The following is an 18280-nucleotide window of genomic DNA, read 5'->3' as shown; positions in this document are numbered from 1 at the left end:
AGTTTTGCACTATTCTGGAGATATTGACTATGGCATTCTACGGTGATGTATCTATGTAAGGGGGTTGTTTCCGGTCGTCTCTGATCGATGAAATTGTTGCGATAGCAAATTCCGTAATGATACATATTGCATTAGCCAGGGAAAATGTTGGGTTATATATATCATATATATTATGTGTGTTCTGTGCGAGGAAAGTTCACTTATTATTGTTGTTATTATCATTATTTTTCCTTCAAGATTTGATGTAATTGGGGTTAAGCTTACATAGCATTTTTATTTTTAGACAGGAGATATAATTTGTCGGGGTATGTGAATTGGATGGAAGGGTGTTTAACATTATATTTTGGAGATTAGTTATATAAACAGTAAAAGGGTATTTGCTGTTAGACAGTAAAAGAGTTCTTACAGATTTTGTGGGTTACTGAAATATCAGAGCTTGAGAGAACATTTTTGGTGATGATTTGGGGCTGGTTCTGTTACCCATTTTTTATTAATTTTTTTTTTTTAGGCTCATTTTTCTTTTTCTTTTTTATTCTTGTGAGTAATGTGGGTTTGAAATGTGATGACAGTAGTCCGTAGAGTTTCTGTGAGTTCTGGTTGGTGTGCGCTAACTTATATGTGTGGGTTGGCGAGTTTTTTTTTTTTTATTATTATTGGAGAATTTAATATTTTCTTTACGGGGTTATGATAGTGATTTGTGATTTAGCGATCTTATGAAGTTCCTTTGCGAGTTGTAGTTAGAAATTAGTTCAGTGGTTATAATGATGGGGTTAGTTGGAAAATGTTCAGTTAGTATTTCCTAGAATTTTTTAGGTCATTATTTGACAGATGTATGTCTAGGGTTAATTCTTCTTTAATTGACCGATGACATGACTGACATACTGAAACACCATAGACATCGTTCCCCTACGCCTTCATCAAGGCGTCCATCGACTACTGCAGAGATGTATGTTGCTGATGTTCCCACATGCGAGAGTTTCTACGAGTCTACGGGGTTTTACGGCGCTTTTGGAGTGAAATCACCAGTTGTCTTCCACGGGGAGACGTCTTGCATTTCTACAGCATGTTTCACGAGTCTGTGTAGTTGCAGCTGCAGACCAATCACATACGCGGGAGAATCGAAAATTCAAGATGAGGAGAATTTTCTACAGTTAACTGTTATTATAGCCCATATGCAGGCTGTTGAAAATAATGTGTGATAGACATTGTACTGCCAGAGACGTGCAGTTATTTTTTTATTATGGTGTTTAATGAGCCGGCCAATATGTTTTTTTTATATTTATAAGCTGTTTTATGTGAGCTATGGCTAGGCAGGTGCTAGCAATTCTAGGTGGCCGAGTATTTATTATATAAAAAGAGTAATATATTAAGACAATAATGTTTCAGATACCGTTGTAAGGTGATGTGCTGTGACTTTCTTAGAATGTAGAAGTCATCATTTAACTTCCCTTAGAGACAGTGCTCGAGGTGACGAGCTTTGGGAGTGCTGACATGTCTTTTTGAGGTGGTGTGATATCAAAGTTGCTGTATGTGCAGATCAGTGGCATGTCCTGTTGCTACGGGCAGATCGCAGAGGTGACTTATGAATCTAGTTCTAGGCAGTTACCTGGGGCGTGAACATTGTGTGCGAGCTTTTCCCCTACAAATGAGAATGTAGGATTACCATGGTTATGGATCATTACTGAGGTGGCAGAAGCCAAGATGGCTTCTGCAAAAGTGTTTTTTAGAGAAGTGTTTGTGCATACTGTGTTGAACAGGCGATTCTGGAGAAAGGGGAACTGATCTGAGAAAGGGGAACTGACTTAAATAATGTGTCATGGTGTTACTATAGAGACTGTTGTGACTTTTCCAGTTTCATGACTAAGATAATGTTGGATTATTGGAGTAGAAACATGGAGTGGGGTTATTTGAGTTCAGTCATTCATTTAATCTTTTTGTTAAGAACCTGGGTTTATTTAGCTAATGCTTAATTCTTAAATAAGTGTTATTTTTTATAAGCTCACGTGTCTGATTTAGTTGCCTTAGGTAATGGAGAGGCGGGTGTTGTCGAAAGAGAGAGAGAGGGATAGAAAGAGAGAAGAGAGAGTGAGAGAGACGAGAGAGAGAGAGAGGGGATAGATAAAGATGGATGGAGAGAGAGAGAGAGAGAGAGAGAGAGAGAGAAGAGGGAGGGGGAAGGGAGAGGAAGAGAGAGAGGAGGGGGGGTTGTTGCCAGTTGCCTTAGACGCATGGTTCCATTGCTACCTTTTAAAATAAAAGAACCGGGATTTTGTATCTCGGTTATATATATATATATATATAATATATATATCTATATATATAATATATAATATATATATATAATATATAATAATGTTTATGCTCAGTGAAGCTGGGTGACTGAAAACTATCTGAATTTCCTTTATAAAAGGAGTTATTCTGCTTGGTTCTGGGTTAAATTCTGGACAATATATATATATTGTGTGTATATATATATATATATATATATATATATATATATATATATATATATACACACACACATATATATATATATATATATGTGTGTGTGTGTGTGTGTGTGTGTGTGTGTGTGTGTGTGTGTGTGTGGATAATAAAGGTAAATGCCACGAAGGAAAGTGAAGCAGTGGAGTGCTGAGAGATCTTTCGACCTAGGGTCTTTTCCTTAGCAGACTGACATGCATAAGAAGATGAATGTACAAGGAAGGGTCTTATAAATGACAGATAGGGATTATAAAGGAAATAAGTACCTAAAATCCAGGCCATCATCTTAAAATCAAAATATCAGTTTTTTCTTCTAAGATTTTTACGAGCATTGCGCATTGTGAGTCCCCAATATTTGGATCAAGAAATTAAATACATGAGAAAAATTGGGACAGATTTATGTTATTCTTCACATATATTAGATATTTGCTATAATAAAGCCCACGAAAAGCTTTATAGTGTGAGTAACACGGAGAAAGAAACCTCTAAAAACATTCTCTGCGTGCCTTATTCTAACGGTTTTGAAACCATAAAATCATTGTTAAAATCTTTTAAGGTCAACCTCGTTTTTTCTTATAATAACACAGTAATAGGAATGCTGATAAAATAATGGCCCCAGGGAAAGCAAAAACGTAATATGTAAAATTCAATGTATAGACTGCCCCTCTTTTTGGTATCAGCCAATCTAGCAAGGGCTTGGAAGTAAGAATTAAACAGCATAAATATTCTGTCAAAACTGGGCAAACATGCAATGCAATATTCATTCATTTAAATGAAAATGGCCACCGGGGATAAATCGCACTGGCAGTTCCGTAATTGCAAGATCAAAAGATGTTTTGTCACGAAATCTTTTAGAATCTGCCATTATACAACTTACTTCCCATTGTAATTTTGATGTCAGTTGTGGCCTGTTTTATTTGGATCCTTGTATAAGTAACATGTTTAAAAATGACCCTAATGATACAATCACAGATTAGTTGCCTTATAGATATTTTCTTTGTGTATGTGTTTAATATATGTTTTGTGAATAAGTTTACCTTAATAAATTTTGCATGTGGTCAGTTGCCACCTTGTATAATCCTGTAATTGTCTTGTCCCTGTTTCTGAGCAGTTGGACCTAATCTTTTTGTAAACCTCTTAAATTGTACCCCTGTTGGATTCTAGTAGGTACTTATTTCCTTTATAATCCCTATCTGTCATTTATAAGACCCTTCCTTGTACACTAATCTTCTTATGTATGTCAGTCTGCTAAGTAAAGGACTCTGAGTTGAAAGATCTTGCAGCACTCCACTGTTTCACTTTCCTTTGTGGCTTCTACCTTTATATATATATAATATATATATATAAATATATATAATATATATATATGTTATAATAATTTTAATTATGTAATATAATATATTGTATATATATAATTATATAATCAAATATATATATCATAGATTATATATATAATATATGTATATATATATGTATATATATTATATGTATATATATTATCTATATAATTATATATATATAATATTATATATATATATATATATATATATATATATATATAGATATATATATATCTATATATATAAATATATATATATATTACTGTATATATATATATATATAATTAATATATATATATATTAATATATATTATAATATTATAAATATATATATAAATTATATATATATACAATTACCACAGGAAAATGATAGTCAGAAATCCAAGCGCTTTCGTCTTTACTAAGACACTGTTCCTTGACAGTGTCTTAGTAAAGACGAAAGGGCTTGGATTTCTGACTATCATTTTCCTGTGGTATTCGCTTATTTAATAAAGTCACGTGCATCTACTGTGATTATATATATATATATATATATATATATATATATATATATATATATATATATATATATACATATTATAATGTATATATATACATATATAGTATATACATATATATATATATATATATATATAAATATATATATATATGCTTAAAAATCACAGTAGATACTGTAGAGAGGGCCTCTAATTTCGAAACACCCGTATGTATGTATATATATATATATATATATATATATATATATATATATATATATATATATATATATATATATAATACGGGTGTTTCGAAATTAGAGGCCCTCTCTACAGCATAAGCTAAAATTGATATGGACAAAAACAAAAGTAAATCAGAACAGGTATTTATTTAAGTTTCTCTCTGAGTATTTAATATTTTATGTGGCCTCCATCTGCCTGTACCACAACCTTCATTCTTTGAGGGGTCTGATTTTGGAAAATTGCAAAAAAAAGCTTGGACTCAAACTCCATTTCCTTGAGCACTTTGGTTACCTCTCTTCGCAAGTCATCATAGTTCATAGTTCACTGTGCACACTTCAATACAATCCTTTAAGATACTACCAATGTTTTCACACACACTAAGGTCAGGGGAGCTACCTGGAAATTCACTTGACGAAAAAAAAATTGATACCACTGTTTCGAAGCAGCTCCTGTGTCTGAAGAGCCTTGAAATATAGTGCCTTATCATACAAAAATGTGACCTCTTCAACAGATAACACATTTTCAGGATCTTTGAGGAAAGGAAATACTCCACCAGTAAGCATAGTTTCTCTGAAGTATTCTTCATTCCCTGACTGACCTTTTTCTTTGATGATACACAAGACCCATTTGGCTGTGAAACAGAAAAATTCCCAAACATTCAAGAAGTTTCACAACTTGGTGATAGCGCATGTCATCACTGACATCATCCAACTTTGCAACCCAAATGATGTCATTTTTATGATTGGCTTCCTGACTGTGTAAATGAAGAATTCGTCTGATGCGGCAACATGGAGAAAGTCAGTTTCATCCCAATCTTTAAGAAATGAACCACAAAACCATGCATGGTTATCTCTCAGTTGCTGAGTGATGTTGGGCTTGCTGATAACATGAAATGGCTTGATGCCAGATTTTTTTCAACTCACGATATACAGCACTATAACTTCTCTTCTTTCCCCTTTTTGTTTCTAGTTCAAAAGCCAATTTACGTTCAAACGCCAATTTACGTAAGACTTTCTTGGTCTACCCACTGCCTCAGCTATGATGTCTTTTGACTCCTGAGAAAGGACTTCAGGACTTCCAAGATTCTCACTCTTTTCACAATGACAGTCATATGGATTTTTGTTCCAGTTTCTTTTAACAAAGGAGTCATCTCTCTTAATGTATTTAGCTATCCAGGAACACACCAGCATCCCTGGCCTCTCTCAAGGTTATAGCCCGGATTCTGTCAATCCGTCTGATTTCCTCCGAGTCGTTAGCCATGGCTGTATCTAACTCCATCACTCAGTCTGAAAATACAAGAAATGTAAAATGAAAAATAGCTTAACAGAAACTTAAAATAATGTACTTGAAGATAGGCTATAGCAGAAAACTTCATAACTTTTAATTTGTTCTGTGGAGGGGGCGCCTCTAATTAACGAAAAAGTTTGTATTGCATTTCTGAGTGATAAAGTAAGGTATTTTGTATGATGAAGTATTTAACTATGTTCTTTAGAAGAATGATAAAATGTCTATCACTTTTTGCCTCCATTTATGCCATGAAAAGACACATTATGAAAATAAATAATGGGAAAAATAACTGAAGTGTTTCTATTAATCCTTATGGTTTGGTGTCTCTTTTGCCATTCCGCCAAGGTGCACAAGGAAAACTAAATTAGGTTCAACTAAGTTTTTACATTTTTATTTTTAAAAATATATCCTACTCTCATGACTACGACAACATGAAAGTGCCACACGCTTGTGTGGCCACGAGAACCTTCTAGAACAATATGCAAAACAAGGTTGATTGACAGAAAATCAGTCTACCATTAGCGTCTGCTTCTTATGTATCTCTTGTCACAAGGACGCCTGAGGGCTTCCGCCACAGCTCACTCCCTCGCAAGCTAGTAATTTTTTGTATCTTAATTTTCATAATAAATACTTAATCTCTTCCACTGGCATTTGAATCTACTAATTAATAATTTCAACTCGGATAACGTATTTTGACACAGTGCCATCACGTCTTTGCCGACAATCGGATTACGTAGTCGTGGAAAAATTGTGCCCTCATTTTTTCACGACAGCTGACAAAGCTTATGGTTTGGGTGTACTAGTAGACTACAGTCTGACGTTTAGTGCTTTTGTTAAAAAGAATATCTCGATGAGTGTTCTGTGGGAAACAAAACTTACGATTAATTGCGTCTTAAGTAGAGTGGTCTGTTATGATCTGCAAATACAACCTAGGAAGCTGCAAAAAACTCCAAATAAAATGGTCGGATTGGTTCCCTATTAAAGCTAGAATAATGTTTGAAATATGTGTAATGACTCCCACAGCTATCAAGACTGGATGTTCGAAATATCTGAGGGACTTGGCCGTGTATAACACATCCAACGGATGGAGTTGAGAAAAAAAGAAGTGCAGGTTGACGTAAGTTATTCGAGCCAAGATGCAGTTCGAATGCAGGCTTTTGAGCTTTTAAATTGGCCGCTCCAAGATTGTTATACAATAATCTCCCACTCGATATCAGAAGGACTGAAAATATCAAGTCGTTCAAGAAAAAATGTAAGATTCTTTTTTCTGAGAGCTATGACTGTAGACTTGATTAGTAAATGTAGTACGCCGTACAATAAAAGAACATATCTCGGGATGTGTTTGCTCCTCTATTATGTCTATGATGAAATGATTATGAGTTCGTGGGTCTCGCTCGGTGGGATGGGGCCTTAGCAGGAAGAGAGCAGTCAACAGTAACAGTACGGTCGATTGCTACAATGATATGTAAAGCGACTTTTTTTTTTTATGCACATCTGTCTTGAGCTTATAGCGGGGCAGTAAATATATGACGCTCTGGAAAAGAGATTCTATCAAGTCTGTTAAAGTACTGAAAAGTCAACCATCTGCAAGCTCATTTCTTCGAGGAGGAAATGCGAGTAGCAGTAAACTTAGTAAAGACCTAGGAGGATAATTCTATGAACACTGTTGACCATCTAATGAAAGCATTAAAACTTGGTATTCCAAATTCAGATATTGTTAAAGGTGTTAATTTGCATATAAAAGTTTTCTCACATCATCAAAAATGTCATTGCTAAATGTGATAAAGGGAAACTGGGTGAGATTTGTGAAAGTACAAATAAATATTTCAACCTTTTAGACGAGGGCACTGATATAGCTAAAGTTTTAGTTGGGTACTTTTGTAACGACTAACGAGGAAGTTGAAGTTGTGACACAATTTCTGGAAACTATTTCCAATGATGCTAGAGGTAGCGCTGCTGAAACTCTTTGCGAAAGTAGTCACATCTTGCTTTGAAAGAAAAGGTTTCCCATTAGGTAACACAATTGCTATGGCAGCAGATATATGCTAGTGTGTTAGTTGGTAAAAGAAAAGAAAATAAAAGAAAAAACTAATGGCAAAATTGCAGACTGAACTGATAGACGTTTTCTCACTATCAAGCGCAGCTATACTTGCATTCACCTCACATTGTTGCAAATAAGATTTTATCTAATTTCCATGAAATATTGGGTATTTAGTGCAAAATTTTTAAGCTTATAGATACAAGGTAACTTGCAATGAATGAACAGAGTCAGCTGGAAGTGTAAACGCTTAATTTTTTTTTTTAAGCTTTAACTAAGGATAAGGTTTTTCTGCTGAGCTTATTAGCAACGAATATGCAAAAATCGATCTAGTCTTAAGCAGTATGTTTTAGGGTATTTTAATCATTTTAACTCCGTAGGGGGCTAGTGCCGTCAGTGCACCTCAGGCGATGCACTGTAGGCATTACTAAAGGTTCTTTATAGCGTCCCTTCGGCCCCTAGCTGCAACCACTTTTATATTACACTTCTGTCATCTTGCTATCCATACTCTCCTAACGATCATTTCATAGTGCAAGTGCTTCGAGGTTTGCCTCCTGTTACACCTTTCAGACCTAGTACCTACTCTCAATTTCCTTTCCGGCGCTGAATGACCTCAAAGGTCCCAGTGCTTGACCTTTGGCCTAATATATATTCCATTCCATCCATTTAATAACTTGAATGCAGTGTTAAAATGCAAGAACAGTTTTATTGTTATCCTCTACGAAAAAAGTATCAGAATGATAAGACTGATGCGCAAAAAAAAAAAAAAAAAAAAAAAATCATCAGAGCGGAATGTAAGCCATTGTAAGTTTTCTGAATTCTTTTGGTAATGAGGAAAGGGACCCTACTGAATGAGGCATCTTGCCTTTTACCAAACTGCATTTGTGGAACTTGTGAAAAGGTTGCATCTCTTGGATGATTTATACTTATACCCAGAGAAATGACATTCATAATCCAGAAAACAGCTCACAATTAAACAGCAAAAAAAAAAAAAAAAAAAAAAAAAAAAAAATCGCCATACTCAGAGCATTTATCTACAAAATACGAACATCTCAGTGGATCCGCAAATTAATTTCAAGAGGGAGTGGGAGGAATTACTTGTCTACTTTAGCCAAGCTGAACATGAAATGCTTGAAAATATGGGGAATAAAGTTTAGGAAAATCTGGCCCAATTGCGAAATTGCCTTGATTTGTTATGGGTACTACAGGAACCTGACTTCGATGGGAAAACTTGATTGACCATTGGCAGATAAAATGCAGAAACTGAGAGCTTTTCCACACTTTGGGTGATTGGGTGATGCTAAGACTAAAATAGAAATAAAATGGAACAAGATTTCATTCGTAAATGCAGATCTGAAACCCAAATAAAAACTTTTTTCTTTTTTGTGCGTGTATGTCGTTTAAGGAAAACGTAAGGACTTTTTTGGTGCAAACCATTAAATACGTGGGGATTTTTCACTATCCATATAGGGACAAATTGCACCAAGATGAAAATTTCACATGACAACATTGTTTTGATTCTTCTGCCTTTAGTATCATAATCCACAAGTAAAAGCCTCCTCATACACTAATTAACCTACTTTTTCATCATCGGAATGTTTAGTTAATATTCTTCGTTAATGAATGCTACCTCATTTTGTGATGGGTGGATCAGGGTGGCCAATACATAGTATCACTTTTACTTCCTTTTATTGTTTGTTTTCATGAGGCGCCTATGTGATTATATCCAAATTTTTCATTTCTTATTTATGATAGGTGACTAATTTCCACTCCACAACTAATCTATTCTGTTCTGTTTTACATGATGGAAAATCACGTGTAATCAAATAGATAATAATCGTGTAAGTAAAGAACCCGTCTCAATGCACTACGTATAATGTATGACTCTAGGAAAAGCAACAATGACAGAACACTTAGGCAATGTTGTAACAAGTAGGCTAAGGAAGGATTACCAAGATGGTATATCCGGGTTATGATTCTGATTAAGAGAGGTAACTAACTTATAATTCTTTACCTTAAATGTAAAATATTCGATACATATGCATATTTATAATATATCATTATAGTTATAAATATAATAATTCCCGTTTTTATGGAATTTGCCTTAAATTTTGACATGTAAGTTTATTTAATACGGAATTAATTAGACCTGCATAAAATTTGACAGTTCTTGGTCTGCTATTTCACGAAGTGGCGAAGAACAAATTCTGCTCCGTGTACGTCGCTGTCGTGACAGATAACAAAAAATGTTGTGAATGTGAAATATTTCGATGTTGTATCATATGTGTGATTAATACGCAGGAGACCAATATACATATATATATTTTGTAGAAGACTAACGTAATAAGAATTGAGAAACCTTTCATTACCTACTCTCCATTCACAATGTCTGAGTCTTATGGTGAGTTACCTAGCCTACCTTTAACTTGACTAACCTCGTACCCTATACCCATTTTGTTGTTGAATTATTTCGCCAGAGTGTTAGTTGATAACTTATTTATACTGACATGTGTGTTTGTGTGTAGCAATGTAGCCTACTTCGTTCGGAGTAATGCTTGCGTTACATTGCCAGTTGTCCTTGCCTTAGGTATAGTAGTAGGTACTAGCTACCTAGCCATACCTAGTACTACCTACTAGCCATACCTACTACCTACTAGCCATACCTACTACCTACTAACTGGCCTGGGTATGGTCATACTACCTATAGGGGAAACAACTCAGTGGACTAGCTGATCTAGTCTTGCCCGCTTGTTGATCCACCCTCTGAAAAAGTACCTAGGTACTTTTGCTTACTTCGAAAGGAGAGTAGAGGTCTCGAGGTGTTGCTCCCACCACTGATGACTCATGACTGGTGCCCATCTCCAGTGGAGCGCCTCAGTGGCATGGTTGGTTTGGTGTTTGCTTCTCACCTCGGTGGTCGCGGGTTCGATTCTCGGCCATTCCATTGAGGAGTGAGAGATGTGAATTTCTAGTGATAGAAGTTCACTCTCGACGTGGTTCGGAAGTCACGTAAAGCCATTGGTCCCGTTGCTGAACAACCACTGGTTCCATGCAACGTAAAAACCCATACAAACAAACAAAACATCTCCAGTGGCAGGACGTGTTAAAGTACTTTTTCGGAGGGTGGATCAACAATCTGGCAAGACTGGATCATCTAGTCAATTGGGTTTTTCCCCTACTATAGTAGCTGTGTAGGCTAAGGCTGTCCATTCATTTCCATTGTTTTTTAGGCAGATCGTCAGTGTGCATTAACTGATGCAGTTTATGCAATGCTGTTAATGGGTGAAGGGTATCTGGTGTTAGCTAACCTAGGCTGGATCCATCCTAGTTTGATAACTCACTCTCAGCAAATACATGAATCATATACCTAGTATTAGCTTATTGGTTTCCTTGTGCAGTAAAATTTCAGACTCATACCATGGTTCTCTGTTTAGATTCAGCCTCTTGGTGATAAATGTAAATAAATACAAACTAATGGCAGGTAACAGGCTATCCTAAACGAAAACCATATAAAAAACACAAACTAAGGACAGTTAATATTGTAAACTAAAACCATAAACATGGACGACAGACAGTAAATTTCTTGGTTGATGAGCGGCAGGAATCAGGCTGTGGTCGCAATTTTATTTCTTGTTGTTGGTGTTTGGGTGGCTGAAAATCCTAATGCAGTGCAGCTCCATTTAGAAAAGTAGGAAATAGTAGATCAGTCACAACATAGGCTAATCAGCTTAGAAAATACATAGCCTAGTTCATGCATATATCCACAGTCAACAGTGAAATCAATTGAAGTAAGAATAGCCTAATAAAAGATGTCTATAATAATTTTTTGTATTTAATTAAAAGTTTATTTTCTTAAAATTTTGTCATGACAAACTTTTTGACTGTCAGTTTTACCTTTCAGATTTTTTATTCAAGTTCCTGGTTATTGGAAGTGCTGGCACTGGCAAGTCATGTCTGTTGCATCAGTTTATTGAAGGGAAATGTGAGTAAATTACTTTCATATTCTACATTTTGTTACATTTGTCATATTCAGAAATAATAGCATGAAATTTTTTATAATTCATGAGACGGTATCTCAGAGGTTCCCTATACTTTATATTTTGTTCATGAAACTTACCTGTCAGATATATATATAGCTGTATTCTCCAAAGTCCGACAGAATTTCAAAACTCCCGGCACACGCAGTGGTCGGCCAGGTGGTTAGTACCCATTCCCGCCGCTGGGAGGCGGGTATCAGGAACCATTCCCATTTTCTATTCAGATTTTCTCTGTCGCCGGTACTGTAAACACCTGTTTTCAGTACCTTTGGTTAGGATTTTGAATCTTCATTGCCGCTTGAGTATCCTGATTGTCTTTTGGTTTATTGACTTGGATTTGTGGCTAGGCATACGCTATCGTGGTTTGATTTTGATTTTGGCTTTTGACTGTTCTTGGAATAAGATGTCTGGATCTAGTTCTACTAGTTTCAGGGTGTGTTGTGTGCAAGAGTGTAAGGTGAGGCTACCGAAAGCTTCGGTAGACCCTCATTCGGTATGCACGAGGTGTAGGGGGCATGTTTGTTTGTTGAATGATAGATGTAAGGAGTGTGAGAGTTTGACTGATCTTGAGTGGAAGACATATGATTCTTATATACGCAAGCTAGAGCGTGATAGAATCAGGAGGTCTTCCTCCAGGAGTGCTTCAATTAACAGAAGTCAGGGTAGTAATTTGTCTCCTGCTAACCCCCCTGTAGACTATGTTGCACCTAATCCTGTAGTATTGCCTTCGGGCAGTGAGGTGGTGTCTACAGAAGGAAATGCCCTTTCAGTGATTATGGAGTCTATACGTGCCCTGGAATCGAAAGTGCTCTCGCTCCAATCCAATGTGGTGAAGTGTAGTGATGGTGTTTGTGCCCCTAGTGTTGTGGAGGGGGCATCAGATCGGTCCCATAACGCCTCTAGGTCTAGACCTCTGTCGGACTCCCAGGACTCAGGGAGTGGGCAAGTCGACAGCCGAAGGAGGGTTACGGGAACTATCCACCGGTCTGGCATCCCTTTGGCAGAACCTGTGGACGCTTCCCAGGCTGCCAAGGATCGTGCACGGGCGCGAATCCTTAAAGAGTGTTTCTCGTCCTCCCCGCGGAGGGGTTGGAGCTCTCGGAGGGACTCTCTCGATGAGAGTGGCAAGGACGCAAGATGTCGCACAGGCGGCCGTCGTCCTTGTCGCCCTCTCAAGAGAAGTCTTAGAGAGGAGGACGCTTCACGTCCTCCTTCTCGACCTGTGTTCCACTCGTCTCCCGAATGCTTCGAGGACGTTCCTCCGCAGAAGAGGACCAGGACGTCATCGGAAGAGGACGCAATTGAGCGCCCCAGTCGCTCTAAAATTGTTCCTGAGAGAAGGAAGAGGGCGTCCCCTCGCCCATCATCTTCTCACAGGATCAGCCCTTCTCCTGATCATGAATCCTCTCCATCTAGGGAGATTCTCATAGCAATGCAGCAACAGTTGGCATCTTATTTCTCCAAGAGAGAGGCAGAACCCCGTCGCCGTAGGAAGGATTCGAGGCTGCCTGTCAAGAGAACCAGGCAGTCTCCCTCTCCCTCTCCTCATTCGTCGCCCCCTGTGGCTTCGTCTACCTCCTTATAAGGAGTGCGGAGTATCTAGAAGTGTAGATGAACGTCATGCGGGACGCTCGATGAGCCGTGATGATTGTAGTGGCAACTATCGACTGCCTTGCAATGACGCATTGCGCCCTATTCTTCGTGACGGTTGGCGAGCTACTCATCAGGACGCTTCTCATGCTGCTCGCTCGGACGCCTCTGTGGCTGCTGTGTCCCGTCAGGACGCTCGTCGAGATGCACACCAGGACGCTCTTCAGGACGCTGGCATTCGACGCACTGCACGTCCTCGGCAGGACGCTTACGAGGACGCCTTTCAAGACGCTCGACGCTTTGCACATCAAGACGCTCGTCAGGACGCCCCGGGGATGCTCCTTTACAAGAACTGAGTAAAGCTTCGGGGTTGGCTTTGACACATACCCGACCTTCTTCTTTGAACCCTCCTTTAGATAGAGGCCCCCTTTTATGAGCAGGGCCTCGGGGTTTAATTACTTCGCGGTCTGTTAAGGACCCTTCTGCTGTTCCCGTGGAGGAAGGAGAGTCCTCGGGTGACTCGCATCTTGCGGATGAAGAAGAACCTGCTGCGTCTTCTTCTTCGGATTATAAGACATTGACCCGCCTCCTGAAAGACTTGTTTGCTGATAAGTTTCAGCCCCTGGTTCCTCACTCTCCCCCTTCACAGTTGGCCTCGGCGAAAGAGAGGAAGGCGCCTTGTTTCGTGAAGATGGCAACTTCGCTCTCTACGAAGAAAGTATTTAAGAGGATCCATGACTGGATGGACTCCAGGAAGGCGAAAGGCAAGACTTCCTTTGCCCTACCTCCAGCGAGGCTAAGCGGGAGAGCTGGAATTTGGTATGAGACGGGAGAAGAAGCGGGATTGAGCATTCCTTCCTCTTCCCAAGGTGATTTTGCCAGCTTGGTAGATTCTCCGAGGAGATCTTTCCTTCCCTCAGCTAAAGTTTCCTGGATGCTGTCGAAGATGGATCACCACCTCAAAGGGTTATTCAGAACGTTGGAAGTTTTTAACTTCCTGGATTGGTGCTTGGGGGCCCTGGATCTGCAGTCTCGGAGCCCTGACTCGATTTCTCTCGAGGAGTTATCCAGTGTATTAGCATGCATGAATAAGGCAGTCAGGGATGGTTCTGATGAGCTGATATCCCACTTTGCTACGGGCCTCCTGAAGAAACGTGCGCTATACTGTAGCTTTACTTCAAAGTCAGTGTCTCCTGCAGAGAGAGCAGAGTTGTTGTTCGCACCTTTTTCTTCCCATCTCTTCCCGAAGTCAATGATGAAGATGGTGAAGGATCTGTCGGTTAACCTTCGAGAAAAGGCGACGCAGGACCTCTTGACCCAGTCTTCTAGACGTCCTGCGGCCCAATCTTCTACCAGAGTCACGCAGGCTCCCAAGAAGTTTAAGCCCTTTCGTGGCGGGGCTTCCTCGAGAGCGTCTCCTCGAGGAGGCTTTGCTAGAGGCAGGACCCCCTCTAAACCCAAGGGGAAAAAGTGACGTCGCGGGCCTTCAGACACCGGTCAGAGCAAGACTCTTATACTTTGCAGAGGCATGGAGAACAAGAGGGACGGATACCTGGTCCCTCGAGATAATCGAGAGAGGATACAAGATCCCTTTCCTCTCCACACCACCGCTGAGCACAAAGCCCATAGATCTGTCGCCCTCATACCAGCCGCCGAAGCAACAGATCTTGCTCGATCTCCTCGAGCAAATGATAGAGAAGAGAGCCGTAGAACAGGTTCTAACGCTAGATTCCCCAGGCTTCTACAACAGGTTGTTCCTGGTTCCGAAGCAGTCTGGGGGATGGAGACCTGTCCTGGACATCAGCAGACTGAACCTTTTTATAAGAAAGGAAAAATTCAAGATAGAAACAACACAGTCTGTTCTAGGAGCTTTAAGACCAGGGGACTGGATGTTGTCCTTGGACCTCCAAGACGCCTACTTCCACGTCCCAATCCATCCTCTGTCAAGGAAGTTCCTGAGGTTCGTCTTAAAGGGACAGGTTTTCCAATTCAGAGCGCTCTGCATCGGGATAAGTACAGCTCTATAGTCTTCACGCTTCTCATGCAAAATGTGGCGAAATGGCTTCACCTCTCAAAGATAAGAGTCTCGCTTTACCTAGAAGATTGGCTCATCCGGTCGTCGTCGGAGGCGAAGTGTCTGGAGGACCTTCATACGACGTTGCAGCTGACGAAGTTCCTGGGCCTACTAGTCAACTTCGACAAGTCCCGTCTGACCCCTACGCAGTCCATCGTGTATCTGGGGATTCAGATGGATTCAGCGGCTTTTCGAGCTTTTCCATCCCTGGAACGTCAGCAGAACTGCTTAGAAAAAGTGTCAGTCTTCTTAGGGAAGGAAACATGCTCGGCGAAGGAATGGATGAGTCTGCTGGGGACCATTTCCTCGCTGGAGAAGTTTGTTTCCCTGGGGAGGCTACACCTCAGGCCGCTCCAGTCTTTCCTAGCGGAGAACTGGAAAGACAAGAAAGATCTAGATGCGACTTTGACAATCTCTCAGTCGATCAAGGATCACCTGAAGTGGTGGCTCGATCCTGTCAAGCTTTCAGAAGGGTTGTCTCAAAACCTTCTGAGCCCCGACCTAGTGCTGTTCTCAGACGCGTCCATGGCGGGCTGGGGAGCAACACTGGAAAAGGAGGAAGTGTCAGGCATCTGGAGAGGGGAACAGACGTCCTGGCACATAAACCTCAAAGAATTGGAGACAATTCGGTTGGCTCTCCAGTTCTTCGAAGGACGGGTTGTTGGCCGAGTTGTCCAGATCATCTTGGACAACCCCACGGCTCTTGCATACATCAAGAAGCAGGGGGGAACACACTCTCGGTCCCTGTTTGAGATAGCGAGAGAGATCCTGCTTTGGGCAAAAGCATGGAATGTAACGATCCTGACGAGGTTCGTTTCAGGTGTCCAAAACGTCCGTGCGGATCTTCTCAGCCGTCGACAGCAACTGCTTACGACCGAATGGACTCTTCATCTAGAAGTCTGCCAAGAGCTGTGGAGACTATGGGGACGCCCATTGGTAGATCTCTTCGCTACATCGAAAACGAAGAGACTTCCTCTTTACTGCTCCCCTGTTCTCGACCCGGGAGCAGTAGCAGTAGACGCCATCCTATGGGATTGGACGGGGATGGACGTCTACGCCTTTCCCCCGTTCAAACTCCTGGGAGAAGTGATCAGAAAGTTTGCGGCATCAGAGGGAGCAAGAATGACGCTAATCGCCCCGTTTTGGCCTTCAAGCGACTGGTTCACAGAGGTCATGTCCTTCCTAGTGGACTTCCCAAGGACTCTGCCAGAAAGAGTCGATCTACTCAGACAGCCCCACTTCGAGAGGTACCACAGAAACCTCTCCGCTCTGAGTCTGACTGTGTTCAGACTATCGAAAAGTTGGTCAGAGCGAGAGGGTTTTCAAGACCTGTGGCAAGAGCAATTGCCAACGCAAGAAGAGCTTCCTCTCGGGCAGTTTACCAATCAAAGTGGGCTGTCTTCAGGAGATGGTGCAGGAGGAAAGGTGTTTCCTCCTCCACGACCTCTGTGAATCAGATTGCTGAATTCCTTCTCCATCTGAGGAATGTCGACAGGCTCGCAGTTCCCACGATTAGAGGTTAAAAGAGCATGTTGTCGACGGTCTTTCGACACAGAGGTTTAGATCTGGCTAACAACAAAGACCTCCACGATCTTTTAAGGTCCTTTGAAACCTCAAAAGTGCTGCAACCTAAGATTCCGTCATGGAACCTAGACATAGTTCTAAGGTTCCTGATGGCAAGTCCTTACGAACCTTTACATGCTGCTTCCTTAAAGGACGTAACAAGGAAGGCTATTTTCCTAACTGCTCTGGCTACAGCAAAGAGGGTTAGTGAGATTCAAGCCATCAGTAAGCATGTGGGCTTTAGAGGACATAATGCAGTATGTTCCTTGAGCCCTTCCTTCTTAGCGAAGAATGAAAATCCGTCCAACCCCTGGCCCAAGAGCTTTGACATCAATGGGGTTAGCAGAAATCATTGGACGAGAACCAGAGAGTCCAGTGCCCTGTCAGGGCTCTCAAGTTTTATATAGAAAGGACTAAACAGTGTCGCGGTCCTTCGGACAATCTGTGGTGTTCCGTCAAGAGACCAGACTTACCAATGTCAAAGAACGCTCTGGCGTTCTTTTTGAGAAGCACCATCAAGGAGGCTCATTCGTCCTGTCCAGATGGTGATCTTAAACATTTGAAAGTTAATGCTCACGAGGTAAGAGCTGTCGCGACCTCGGTGGCATTTCAAAAGAACATGGCACTCAGCGATATCCTGAATGCCACATTTTGGCGAAGCAACTCTGTGTTCGCTTCACACTACCTGCGGGATGTGAAGACGGCATATGAGAACTGCTACTCGCTAGGGCCATACATTTCCGCAGATACAACCTTGGGGGCAGGAAGCAGCATGCATCCTATCCTATAGAAAATGGTTACGTTTGCTTCTAATATGGTTGTAGTCGGCTGCTTGAGGCGGACTTCCCTTTCTTTAGCCTAGAAGTTATAAGGGGTGACTTTTGATAGGCTAGGTCAGGTGGTGGTTTTTTGCTTCGTTGCCCTCAGAGTATGGTCAATATGGTCTAGTCACATAGTGGTCACGCCCCCGTTGACAGATCATCTAGAACTCACCAGCTATACAGACTCTAGTAAAGCAAAAGCAGACTTGGGTGACAGTAATCACGAAGTTAGCTATGCTAACAGGTAAGGAACCAAGATGTCAATCATCTGCATGCAATTTGTTTCCTAAATCCTTCTATTCTGCCCTTTCCCACCCCAATGGTGGG

At 40.5% G+C, this 18280-nt stretch overlaps 1 protein-coding gene across 2 annotated transcripts in view; it reads left to right on the top strand.

Moving 5' to 3' along the window:
* Window positions 1–10030: 10030 nt before the first annotated feature.
* LOC135200254 (ras-related protein Rab-4B-like) overlaps window positions 10031–18280 on the top strand; it is an 80066-nt gene continuing 71816 nt past the window's right edge. For both annotated transcript variants that reach the window (XM_064228725.1, XM_064228726.1), the window contains exons 1-2: window positions 10031–10269; window positions 11770–11850. In XM_064228725.1, the coding sequence (XP_064084795.1) occupies window positions 10254–10269; window positions 11770–11850 (97 nt within the window). In that variant the 5' untranslated portion in view covers window positions 10031–10253. The remainder of the gene's footprint in view (window positions 10270–11769; window positions 11851–18280) is intronic.

The sequence above is a fragment of the Macrobrachium nipponense genome, chromosome 26 (genome assembly GCF_015104395.2).
Source record: "Macrobrachium nipponense isolate FS-2020 chromosome 26, ASM1510439v2, whole genome shotgun sequence".
NCBI lineage: Eukaryota > Metazoa > Arthropoda > Malacostraca > Decapoda > Palaemonidae > Macrobrachium > Macrobrachium nipponense.
Note: the sequence above shows the minus strand (reverse complement) of the source record. Positions and strands in the feature narration are given on the sequence as shown.